The 13,670-nt window shown below is 36.8% G+C and overlaps 1 protein-coding gene across 3 annotated transcripts in view; it reads right to left on the bottom strand.

Moving 5' to 3' along the window:
* OXR1 (oxidation resistance 1) overlaps positions 1-13,670 on the bottom strand; it is a 452,616-nt gene that overhangs the window by 309,399 nt on the left and 129,547 nt on the right. For 2 of the 3 annotated variants that reach the window (XM_068525406.1, XM_068525409.1), the window contains exon 3: positions 4,379-4,452. The exons of the other annotated variant lie outside the window; for it this stretch is intronic. In XM_068525406.1, the coding sequence (XP_068381507.1) occupies positions 4,379-4,452 (74 nt within the window). The remainder of the gene's footprint in view (positions 1-4,378; positions 4,453-13,670) is intronic. 3 annotated transcript variants of the gene reach the window in all.

Raw genomic sequence — 13,670 nt, 5'->3', positions numbered from 1 at the left:
CTCTTAGCCTCCCTGTATATTTTAGGTGCTTCTCCACAATCGCCTCTCTTTGTTCAAGCTGGTATAAAAGATTTAGGTTTTGCCACTTCTTTGGGTCTTCATTTCCTCACGAGGGCTCCCATGTCAGGTAAAACTTACAAGTTTCCTCCTGTTAATCTATCTGATGTCAGTTTATTTATTAGACCGAGCTGAAAAACTCTAAGAGGGGAGAGGTAAAATGGTGCCTTCCTTACAATATTATTATAATTAGTATGTCAATAATTGTTAATAATAATATAATATGTATTATGTATATCTAGTATAACACACACACACATAAATCTGCCATGCCACTCCCCTGCTAAACCTTTTCAGTGGCTCCCTAGAATACCTAGGAATTCCTAGCTTAAAATCCAGCTCCTTACCAAGCCTCCAAGGCTCCTAGCTGTCCCACCAACCATATTTTCTGCCCCTCTCTCCCTCACTTCCTCAGTCACACAGACCTCTGCAGTCTTCACACACAGCAAACTTGCTCTCACTTGCTGTTCCTTTGACTACAGAGTCTTTCACTGGATGTCTGCATAATTGATGCCTCATGCAGCTCTTAGCTCAACTGTTACCACCTCAGAGGTGCCCCCAGGACACCAGAGCTAAGGCAATTTTGACCCCCTCTCTGTCCCCCAGATGCACTCACCTTCAATCACACTGCCCTGTGTTATGGGCTTCACGGCACGAGTCAGTTCATAGTGCGGCATCATCTCATTTAAGTATGAGTTTCCTTGTTTATTATCTCTCCTACTACTAGTAAGCTCAAAGGAGTAAAGACCTCAAGTATTTCATCCATAATTGTATCCTGAGTATCTGGAATAGCACCTGACTCCTAGTAGGCCCTCAATAAATAACTGCTAAATGAATACATTATATTTCCTGAATCCAACTTTTTTTCCAGGTTTATTGAGGTATAGTTGCCATTCAACCCTAACACTAGTTACTTGATAATTTTTCTTAGCACAGATAAACTTTTTAAAATGTTGACATTTAGATTAACTTCCCTCCAAATTGTTACAAATTACAAATTAAGTAAATTGAACTCAGCTTTTTTTCCTTTCTGGAATTATTTAACAAGGAGCAAGGCAAAATGATCACCCCCAAAAAGCAATTTTTTCTTATCTGTTTTAGTTGCATTCATAGCTTCACAGTCAAAATGTATGTAATCCAGTAAAATATGCTGTTTCAAAGCATATTGAAAGCTCCAGTTCTTTTGGAAATTGTCTGTATTATATCTTAGTATTAAAGCTCTTAATGAGTTTTTCGGTGTTTTTTCTCATCACCTCTTCAGTTTAACAAAGTTCACAATTTTGTAACAAAATTGGCTTTTTTTTAACTTTAGCAAGCAAAATGCAAAACTCTCTGAATAGTTTCTCTCTGATTTAGTGGAATATTAGCATTGCTTAAACTACTGGGAACACAGTAATTCAAATGATCATATTGCTATATATATATATATATATATATATATATATATATATATACACACACACACACACAACCACACAAACGTGCAGGCACATAACATCAAAATGAAATAATTTAATCAGAGGCAACATTATATTCTAGTTTTAACAGCAGAACATATACATCATTAGGGCACGATGTCAGAAATTATGAGATTTAAAAGGTAAATAGAATATTAAACTTGTTCTTTAAAAAAAAGTTTTGTGACATTGTTTTTCTCCCCACTCCTAAAATGACTTTTACGTTTGCACAGGGACATTTGGTGGATGACAGACGAATCCTGTAAGCAAAAAACTAATTTCTGTGCAATTACTTTTATAGATGAATTTAACTGCTAGGTGAAAAAACTCAGAAGTGTTTATTCTGTTATGCACCTACAAGGAAAAACAAACAAGAAAAGTATATTTTAAAAAATGTTTCTTTCAGCATTGTTTAGAAAAGTGAAAACTAAAAGTAATCACAATCTAAAAAGAGGGGAATAGATAAATAAAATGTATGGAATAACATACCACAGTTAACATGATTGGACTAGATAGATGGATGGAATATAGTGTTCTGTGTATATAAATTATATGTATTATATATATAATTTATATATAAATATATATATAAATTATATATATATTTATATATAAATATATATATAAATTATATATAAATATATATAAATTATATATATATATATAAATACATATATATTATATACACAGAACACTATATTCCTATATTTCTTCATTCAACACATTTTGGGGGCACCTACTTTATGTCTGCCATTATTCTAAGCCCAAAAAAGATGAAATCAAAGAAGGTCCCTGACCTTACAAAAGCTTATAATCTACTGAAGGAATAGACAGCAAAAACGGATAAATGCATGCATATATACATACATACATACATACATGTGCAAATTCTGTCAGGTCGTGGTACATTTTATGGAGAAAAATAAAAGCTGGTAAGAGACCATGAGGGCAATTCAACTATAGATTGAATGGTCTCCCCACCTCATCAGGAGATGACTTTTGGACAAAACCTGAACACAGGCAGTGATCTGATGGAGCCTCAAGAGACAGGCCTGTGGGAAGGGCCATCCAGAGTGAAGGACGAGCAAACGCAAAAGCCCAGAGATGGAAATGTGCTTGACGTGCTCCCTCAACAGCAAGGAGGCCAGTGCTCCTGCAGCACAGGGGGGCAACGCTGAGAGCGGGAGGCCTGGAGGCTGGAGGGCGGATCATACAGGGCCTTGGTGAACAGGGCAAGGACTACGGATTTTATTCCAGTGGCAGTGGGGCCCCCATGGGCTAGGAGGAGGGAAGTTACGTGATCTGATGTATGCTTTTGAAGGATCAGTCTAGCTGCTAGGTGAAGAAGAGATGGAGTATGTCGGGATGACGCTGTGAGAGAGAAAGCAAAGAGCAGTTAGGAAGATGCTGCAGCAGCCCTGATAAAGGATGACAGGAGGCGGACTAGGTAAGTAGCAGGAACAGGTGAACGGGGCTTGGGACTCTGATATACTTTATTTTGAAGGCAGAGCCGAGCAGGTATATTGTTTGTGCACACAATGACATATAGTAAAAGCATAAGAATTTACGTGTTGAATAGTGATAGTATTGCCTCTAGGAGAGGAGAAAGGCGAATAGGAAAACATAGGCAGGTTCAACTTTCTCTCTAATATTTTATTTCCTTTAGAGAAAAAGAACACTCTGATGTGAACATGGTATAATCTGAACATTTGTTAATTCCTGGTTTAGGGTACCCAGATATTTACTATATTATCTTTATAATATTCTGGCTTTCATATTTTTCCAGAAGAATTACATTCTATACAGAAAGAGTAATATCTATGCCTTTTTTTCACTGTGAATCACTGATTCATTCCTTTATTCAACAAATATTCCTTGAGCACCTACTCATGCCAGACTCTGATTGCAGGTGCTATGGAAGCTATAAAGTAAAAAACAAAGTCCTCGTGAAGTTTATATTCTGGGGAAGAATGCAGACAGTTGAAGAAACAGATATATAATATTAGGCCATTTTGGATCATGGCAAATGAATAAAAATGAAGCATGATGGCAGAGTTATTTTAAATTGGTTCTAGCTTTGTTTTCTTATAAGAGAAATCTAACTTATTCAGTTTTATTCCTGTGGTTATAAATCATAAATTTAATGAAACATAACAGGAACACAGGCAGCTGACGTTTACAGGGAGGTTAAGAGCACAGACTTTAGAGTCCGAACCCCTGTGTTAGAAGTTGGTAAGTGTTCCACTTATCTGCTCTGGATTAAAACAACAATTTATCACCATCATCACCTTATTATTATTATTTTATCTCATGAATTTTGTGGGTCAGGAATTTGGTCTGGGTGGAGTGTGGACAGCTTATCTCTGTTTCATGATACTGGAATTTTAGCAGGGATGGCTCAGAAGTCTGGGGCTGAAACAACTGTAGGCTGGTTTAGCATATCTTGGGCTTCCTTATAATATGGTGGCTCCAGCTGGACTGCTATGTCAGCTCAGGGCTCCAAGAACAACTATCCATGAAGTTGTGGGCAGAAGCTGCAAAGTTTCTTACGACCTAGCCTCAGAAGTCCTAGAACATCACTTGTGTCACACACTATTGGTCAAGCAAGCCACTGAAGCCAGCCCAAACTAAAGAGAAAGGAATTAAACTCCACCTGTCAATGGGAGGAGTAGCAAGGAATTTAATCTACCACAGGGAATTACTTTATTTAGAGATGCATTAATTAACTCTCTAAAAAAATGGAGCAATAATGTCTGTCTCAGAGAGTTGTAAGGATAGCAAATAATATATAGAAACTGTCTACAGCAATGCAGGGTTTAGGGACACCAACCCTCTGTGCAGTCAAAAATCTGTTTATAACTTACAGTCTGCCCTCTGTATCCATGGTTCCTCTGTATCTGCGGTTCCACATCCATGGATTCAACCAACCACCTGTATACTGTAGCAATGTAGTAATTACTATTGAATTACTAAGTGAATTCTTGATTCTTAGGCTTATAAAATCAATAAACTTTCAATAAATCAGTAAATAAATCAATAAATACTTTCTTCCTGAGGCAGCTGTTAAAACCAAGGTATTTTGAACATAGTAATAAATGTTCCTTTACTTAGCTCTGAAATGAAGTCAGATAGGTAAAGAGCACAATCTACATTTGAAGAAAGTATGGGATAAACATAACTTTCATTCCCATCTGTGCTGTATACAATTGTATTTTTTAAATGCTAACTAACTTCATCCCATCGGTTCCCTTTTAAGACTAAGCAAACTAAATTGGTCCATTGGTTTATATAACACATAAAGTTCCTTTCAATTCTTTGCAATAGGCCTTTGGATGTTTGAAAAATACATTCATTTTATAAGGGATTATGCCTTAAGGAAAAATGCTTAAAGAAAACAAAAGATACCAACCTATTATGTAAATGAAATCACTAAAGTTCTATCCACACACATAGAAGAGGCTACAGAAATCCTTCTATGCTTAGTTTCCATTTTAAGGGAACATAAATCTCTATAACCATCAATTCAAAGAGAGACATTATTACAGAAATTATATTACATTACATTATTACATTATTACAGAAATATTACAGGAAAATATTTACACTGAACATGCATAAGCTTTAAATATACTGAATAAAATACTGGAAGACATTCACAAACTTACCTACATTTCACAATTATATTTTCTTAGCAAACTGAGAAGTCCAAAGCAGTCTGGAAAAAACTCAACCAGATAGAAAACATATATATATAATCTCATAGTCCTCCAAAAATGGGAGATATATTGATCTCTATCATAGATTGTTTGATAAAGTAATTATTTCTTAAACCTCTACTATGTACCAGATGTTCTGCTGAGATTTAAAGATAATTAGAAGAAATTCTTAATTCTAGAGAAGCTCATAGTCTTGGGCAGGTAGCCTTGCCTCCACCATTGAGGGACAGAGGGTGGAGATTTAGGCTAGGGGCCAATTTTTATCAAAGGGCAGCCATTATTCACGAATTTCCAGCAGGGAACAAACATGAGCAGAAACAGATCATAGAAAGATCACACAATAAGTGAAGAAAACAGACTGTGAGCCCAGGGCTGACTGACTGACAGTCCTCACTGCATCCTACTGTGGAGAACTTTGGCTTGTTGTCAATTCAGATTGATCTGAATCCTGACTCTGCCACACAGTGGTTATAAAGCTGTAGACAAGTACCTTAATTGCTCCAAGCCTCAAGTTCCTATTTTGTAAAAGGAGGTTTTAAATAGCTGCTCATGGTTGAGAGGATAAGTATTCATTTTGGGAGGGGGGTCTTCCAGGGTGACCCATGGGCACATACGGCACCAAACCATGCCTCCCACACATCCCATAACCATGAGATGCCTACATATGTTGACATTTGAATTTCTAACTCTAATATCTTTATTTCCTTAGTAACATGCTAAGTTGTTTTCAATACTTCAAAGACCACTTACATTAGTCAGTTTTCCTTAAATGCAACACTCTGTTCTCATCATCACTCCAATACATCAAAGTGCTAGTCCTATACTCTACAGTACTAAACAGTCTTGAAGCCAAAGTCTTGTGTCATCTACAATTTGTCACCTAGATTTTTGAAAAAGATATTGACTACTCCAAGCCCATAATTGTGGCATTCCATAGGATATGGAATTCCATAGGATAAGTAGCTAAATGTCTGCTATGGCAAAACTGTAGACCAGTACACTCCATATCCTTTCCAACCTTCTCCTCTTTTTGCTTTCTCTGCAGTAGATGCTGGTAAGAGAAATACGTGGACTCCCAACCTCTAATGCAGGCAGGGTGGTCATGTGACAAGTTCTAGCCAGTTAGAGGTGGGTGAAAGTCTTGGGAATAACGCAGAAGGGCCTCCTAAAGTGAAGGCCTAATCTTCTACCCAACTTCCTTCTTTCTGTGTTGAATACAGATGGCATGCCTTGGGGTACAGCCATCTTGTGACCATGAGGATGAAAGGGCTGTGAATGTAGGGCTGCTGAGGCAGAACACTGAAGGAGCTCATTTCCTTAATAACGCCTGTAAGCACCCACACTATCCCTGCATTTCCTAGTTCCAGATTTCTTCTTATATGAGAAATAGACCTAGTACTTATCCAAGTCATCATTTATAGCTGTGCTCTTCAATATGGTAGCCCCTGGCTACACGTGGCTTTAAAATTTTAATAAATTAAAATTAAATAAGATAACAAATTTGGTTCCACAGTGCTGGACAGTGCAATTATAGAACATTTCCATCATCACAGAAATTTCTACTTAAATAGCACTGGGGAAAATGTTGTTATTTGCAGCCAAATATACTGTAAATGTTACGAATGCTAATATTTTCATCACTAAGCTAAGAGCAGAAACATTTCAGTCCCTGTCTCTCAGCTAAGCCCACATGCCCCCAGGTATTTGATTGTTTATTCCATATTGAAATATCACACATTGATTTATCACTAGCCTTTCATCCAAGAGATTTCTCACACTTCTTAGAGGATTAGATTGGTCTGTCAGAACATATTCTTCACATGTCTCCAAATAATCAAGTACTCTCCCTAGAGATAATGGCAGAATTAAGAAAATTAATATTCCTGTGCTAATATTTCAGGAAGAGAGGAAAGCCACAATAATGTCACAATAACAGCATTTGCCAAGTTGAAGCAATTGACCTCAATATATGGCTATCTCTCCAGTGGTAGCTCTTGGCCCTTTCAGAATATAGCAGTCTCTTTTATTCTCTTAAAAAGTATTACAGAACGAGCGCTAAATCTGAGACCACAGAGTTACCCATAGCTGCAAGCGTGACTGTTTGAAGCTGTGTCCCGCAGTCTTTGATTGGGCTTCAATAAGCATGATCACGAATCAGTCTACCAAACATAGAGGCATATCACAGAATTCAAATCAATGGGAAGAATACCTGATGAGGCAATTTCTTACAATTTTAACTTTGTTACAGCAGAAGAGGGGCAGATGATAAAAATTTCAAAAGTATTTCTGACAAATTTCCTAAAGTATTAATTCCAATGTCAGCTTATTTATTTACTTGTAAGTCACAAAACGGTGATTATAATAATAGTATCTAATATTTATTTAGTATTTACTATGAGCCATGCAGTACTGCAAGTAACGTTCATAAGCTTTAATCCTCGCAAATGTACGCTGAGACAGGTACTGTTATCATCCTAATTTTATAGATAAAGAGACTAAGGCACAAAGAGTTTTTAAAAACTTGCCCAAGGTCATGCAACTGAGTAAACGGTGAAACTCAAATTCAGACCCACAAAAATCTGTCTCCAGGGTCTTCCTCTTAGTCACTATATTCTTTTAAATTGATCAAGTTCCTACAGCAATAAATCAAGAATTATTCAGTGACGCTACGAAGAGAATATCACTTTTCATCCAGGTACTGAGATCCTCCAGAAGAAGTCTAAGACCACACTGAAATTTTTCTCCATCACTTATACCCCTTCTTCTTGAAGAACAAAAAACAGCAATTATTATTATTATTTTTGGCCATGCCACGCGACTTGTGGGATCTCAGTTCCCTGACCGGGTATTGAACCCAGGCCACGGCAGTGAAAGCCTGGGATCCTAGCCTCCAGGCCACCAGGGAACTCCCCAGAAAACAACAATTATGAAAATGAATATTTTCTAACACATAAAGTTACTTTAGATTGAGGAATGATCTTCAATTATTTTAAAAGAGTGTATAAAAGAAGACATATAAAAGAAGAAAAGTAGAATAGATTTGCCAGAAATTAGAGGTCTGTAGAATCTGTGTAGCAATTTAAAAAATAATATCCTCAGTATTCTGTAATGACCTATATGGGAAAAGAATCTAAAAAAGAGTGGATATATGCATGTGTATAACTGATACACTTTGCTGTACAGCAGAAACTAATGCAACATTGTAAATCAACGATACTCTAATAAAAATTTTTAAAAATAATAATATCAAAAAGCTACTGAACGCTTAAAGTGCCAGGCCTTATTCTGAGCACCTCGGTTGTAACACCACATTTTATCCTCACAACATCCTAGTGAGGGAGGTGTTATTGTCCCATGTAAGAGGTGAAGCAGCTGAGTCACAGAGATGGTCAGGCAGATAGCAGGCGGCAGTTCCAGGCAACTGGCTCCACAGTTGACCTTTCAGGCCTTTTGTGGTCTGGCCCTTGATCTCTTTGCTTTGATTTAATCCACTAAATAAACAACTGTTCAGGTGAGCTAAATTAGCATAACAGAGGCTTAGAAGGTAAACTTAATTTAGAAGCATCTTGAGAATAACTAATTTACCTGCCAGAATTTAGGCAATTTATTCTCTCAAATTGCTTCGGGAGTTTATCCTAGCCATAGTTCCAGAAATATAGAAATAGCTCCTTAAATAAAGCCCAGTCCCTTAATTTGAATGACGGTTTCAAAACTGAACACCTAAAATTGCTTTACCAATAAAGTAAGGATGGTCAAAAGGATACTTGATAACTATGCTTTAGGACGGACCTTAAATCTGAGGGTACTCATCGGGTGCACTTTGAAGGTGGCATATATCGTTTTGAAAGACTGAGTCTACAGTGATAAGAGCCATGGTCCCTCTTGAAATGTTTTGCTTTGTTAATTTTTATTCAACTAGATACTAATCTAATCAATTATAATATGAAATCACACTCCCACAGGGCCCGACTACTTATTGATTCCTTGTGGGGGGAAATAACAATGAGACAGCGGCAAACACAATCAGGGTTGGGTCAATAATATGACTAACGGGGTTTTGAGCTCTGAAAGTCAGAGGCTTCTAGAACCCTAGGGAAATGCTGGATATTTATGCTAACCAGCCAGGGGGAACCTCTCTCCTGGGCAATACCAAGAGCCATTTTGACCCCCTCTGTAGGCACCATTTAGATCATTCACCTCTTAAAAGATCTCTATAATATTAAAAACCCATTAAGTGCTTTACAGTGTAATGATTAAGAATAAAATTAAGAATATAGAGCATAGAATTTGGTGTCAGAAAGAAATGATTTCAAGGTCTGATTCTTCTGACACTGATTGATTGTGACCTTGGGCAAGTTACTTAAGCCTTTCTAAATCTTTTATTAATCTGTAAACATAGCTACCTCACTGAGTTGTGAGCACTAAATGAATGCTCTAATGTGGCACAAAATGAGTGCTCCAACAATGGTAGTTCATCACCATAAGGGTGAATACGCACTCCGAGAATCCATTCAGCTTTTATATTTGAAATCATACAGGTGGAAAACACACGGAAAATCATAAAATGTGACTTAAAATGAACATATTATTACTATTTATCTTTTTACTATTTTATAATGTTTTATTTTATTTATTTATTTATTTTTGGCAGCTCCACACGGCATGCGGGATCCTAGTTCCCCGACCAGGGATGGGACGCACGCCCCCTGCAGTGTAAGCGCAGAGTCTCAACCACTGGACCGCCAGGGAATTCCTATAATGCTTTAATTTAAATAAGCAAATGTTTTTGTAAGACAATAACAGAATCTGGGACATTTATAAGTTCCCTCAAAAACAGATACAACCTTGCCATTCAGAATTAACTCCTTTTTTCATTGAAGAGAGGTGTCCTCATTTTTTTTCTACTTTGGGGGGTACTTGTTCTTTAAATAATATATGTGTGTGATATACATTACAGGATACAGACTTCTACTGTGTATTTTTTGAGGAATTATCAATTTCTAACTTAAATGATAGAATTTTATCACATTTCCCCTTTAGTTTTAGACCAACGCTTCATGAAAAGAGGCTTAACTTTCCATATGCGAAACAAGTGAGTACATAATTACAACAGTCACAATTACACTTTTCCTGCTTCCTTAGAGCTGAGACTACCCAAGACATTAATGACGAAACCCTTTGGAAATACAATCTTAAAATTTAACTTCAACTTCCAATGAGCTGAATTATAAAAATGAAACATCTATAACCTCTATGGCCAGAAAATTACCCTAAACACTGAAATAATCAGAACACTGAGGTATATTTGGCACTGGCTACTCTTACAGCTATCTAGAAATTATCAGTCCATTTGCATGTCTTAAACAGAAAAGAGACTTTGTGTTGATGCTGTAGATTGACAGCATTTATGGCCCCATCTCTCATACCCATGCCTTTTACTCTTTAATTGTGTATTGCCTTCCCAATCTGATGCTGAGCCCGAGCAGCATTTGCTTTAGCCAGTGAGATAGAAGCAAAACTGACGGAAGCAGAGGCTTGAAAAAGCATTTGGTCATTTGGTCATTTGCTTCCAATCTTGCTTCTCTGAGATCATGGTGAGAACACACCCAGTCTCGCCTTCTGAAGGAATATAATAGACAAGCATGTGGAAGGGAGCCCAGGTGTCCCAGCTGAGGCAATCCTAGCGCAGTCCATAGCTAGACAAGTGAGGGAACCCAGCCAAGATCAGCAAAACCGCCTCCCCAACCTACAGCTAACCACAGACACAGAGTGAGCCCAGCTGAGCCCAGAAGAACCATCCAGCTGACCTACAGACACAGGATTAATGATAAATGCTTATTGTTTTAAACTACTATGTTTGGGGGCAGGTTGTTACTTGGTATTGTTTTGGTGATAGATAACTGATATACCTGTAAATTAGTAAAATGTCTTCCAATTTTAGCTTCCTATTATACAACTCAGAATTATTTAAAGAGGTCTAAGGAAGAGCAGACTTCTATAATAATGTTCTCCTAAGTGTGTATGTTTGTGTGCGTGGGGGGGGGGGGGGGTGGCACACACCCAGATGTTCCACAGAATCATCTGTTTGGGAAGGGTATGAAAGATGTTAAAATTTCTATTTGTGTTAAGAACTCTATTTGGGGAATATGTTTTATCATGTACAGAGTATATTATTATCATAGCTCATATATATAATTTATTAATAAATATATGCATATGTATTGGAGGCACTTTTTTTTTGGTATGACTTGAATAATATATATATATTTTTTATACAGCAGGTTCTTATTAGTCATCCATTTTATACACATCAGTGTATACATGTCAACTCCAATCTCCCAATTCATCACACCACCACCACCACCACCACCACCCCGCCGCTTTCCCCGCTTGGTGTGGAGGCACATATTTTATCAATAGGTATGCACCCTCAAAAAGGTTCAGAGGCCACTGATCTTGACTGTTTACATTTGGTCATTTTCTTATCTAGCATGAGCTTCCTTGGTGGGTCATCTCTTCAGAAACAAAATGAAGGCACATTCATTGGCTAGGTGTCACTCTTCTCTTCTGAATATGATGCAATTTTAAGTATTTTTTTAAATTATTAGTATTCTACTGAAGGAAAATGAAAAACAAGGGTAGTGACTGTATAGTGGTTTCTTTTTTGAACATATGGTTAGTGTATAGAACAGCTGCAGGGGAAAACACAACACAGTCTCTTTAGCTTGAGACCATTCCTCAAATAGTAACATTTTAATCTGCCATACCAATTTAGTGTGATATCATATTAATATTTTGGATATAAAATATTTTCAGATATAAGGTATTTTAGATGTAAAATTTAGATATATAATAGTTTAACTACAAAATATTAACAAGAAGACACAATTATTTTAATGAGTATAAAGATTTAGGAGTTTTGATTTCATAAGAGATTGCACATATTAATGGTTTACAGTGATTTTAAAATACAGCTAATTTAGCTAATCACATAAACCCCCAAATAACTCCTTTATTGGAACTAATATTACAAATATATCTATTAGTAAACTAGTAAGGAATGATGTATTTATTTCTCAGATATAAGGAAATTTATAAAAAAGATATTCTTCATGACTTCAGAGAGTAAAGATAAATGTTAGAACGTAAATTCTACAGATTAACAAAAAAAGATGTATGACCTTCAATTCATGACCTATTTTACAATGTTCTATATCTTTAAAAGGAGAGTAATTTAAAACTGTCAGCTTTGCTTCAGTATGGTTTTCTTATATATTAAATTCTCCTAATGCTACCACACGTATTTTTCTTTTCCTCTGAGATCATTCTGCCAAATTCATACACATTCATATTTAAAGGTATTTTTAAAACACAAGTGATTTTCCTCCCCTTCACATAAAAATGCTTTCCTTCTTTTCTGCCCCAGAGAGTTAAATATTCTGGGCTACCGATTTTCCTGAGAGCTCAGTTTTAAACCTTTAAAAGAAGGTTGGAATAGTCTGTATGTGTTTATTCAGGCTGAGTCGTATTCTTTCTGAAAAAGAAAATAGCTTAAGTGTAAAGTCTGATTTGCATATTGAGTTCCATAGTGTTTTGAGTTATATCTAATTCCATAAAATGAAATAAATCTGCCACTCTACACTATTGCAGTTGGACTGGCAAATAAAAGGTCCAAATTATTAAGAAAATCCATTGAATTATTGCCCAAATAAGAAACAAAGAACCAGAGGGCAGCTAAGAGATTGCCCCCAACAATACAGCAATCCAGACAGATGCAAAGCTGTGGGGTGCAGTGCCCCAGCCTGTCCTGAAGGGGGACCCTCTGCAGCCCCACCAAGGAGTGGGACATAATGCAGCAGAACAAGTCTCCTCACAGACTACGTGGATTTCAGCTTTTCATGCCTTTAGCCAAATAACGAGCTCATCTGTCACCTATTTAGCTTTTGAACTAACAGGCTATTGACTGGATCCACGCTCTAGGGACAATACTCACCATGTGACCACAATCAAGCCAATCAATACACCACTCGGCTCTTCAAAGTTCCCTTTCTGCAAATAGAGGATAAGAAATAGCCTGCAACCTATCTAAGTGTGTGCTATTTTGCAACCTGCTTTTTGCGCAGTTGTTGTGGACACCTATTCCTCTTCCATAAATAAACAGATTAATAGCACAATTTTCGATGGCTGCTGCGTTGTGCTCCATGGCAAGGATACACTGTTTTATTCTGAAAAACAAGCCACCAACAAACAACAGAAGGGAAGTTTAGCACCACTTCAAAATATCCGACATTTTGTTATGAACAAAGGATCAGGAGATGACAGAGACATTACAAGAGAGAAGGACATGGAATATAGAGAAAGATGGTGTGAAGAGATGAACACATTAGTATATTTTCAAATGAATCTTGTATATCATATATATATATACTGAGTAGTCCAT

Source organism: Eschrichtius robustus, chromosome 17 (genome assembly GCF_028021215.1).
Source record: "Eschrichtius robustus isolate mEscRob2 chromosome 17, mEscRob2.pri, whole genome shotgun sequence".
NCBI lineage: Eukaryota > Metazoa > Chordata > Mammalia > Artiodactyla > Eschrichtiidae > Eschrichtius > Eschrichtius robustus.
The sequence above is the reverse complement of the archived record's forward strand: the minus strand, read 5'-3'. Positions and strand labels throughout refer to the sequence as shown.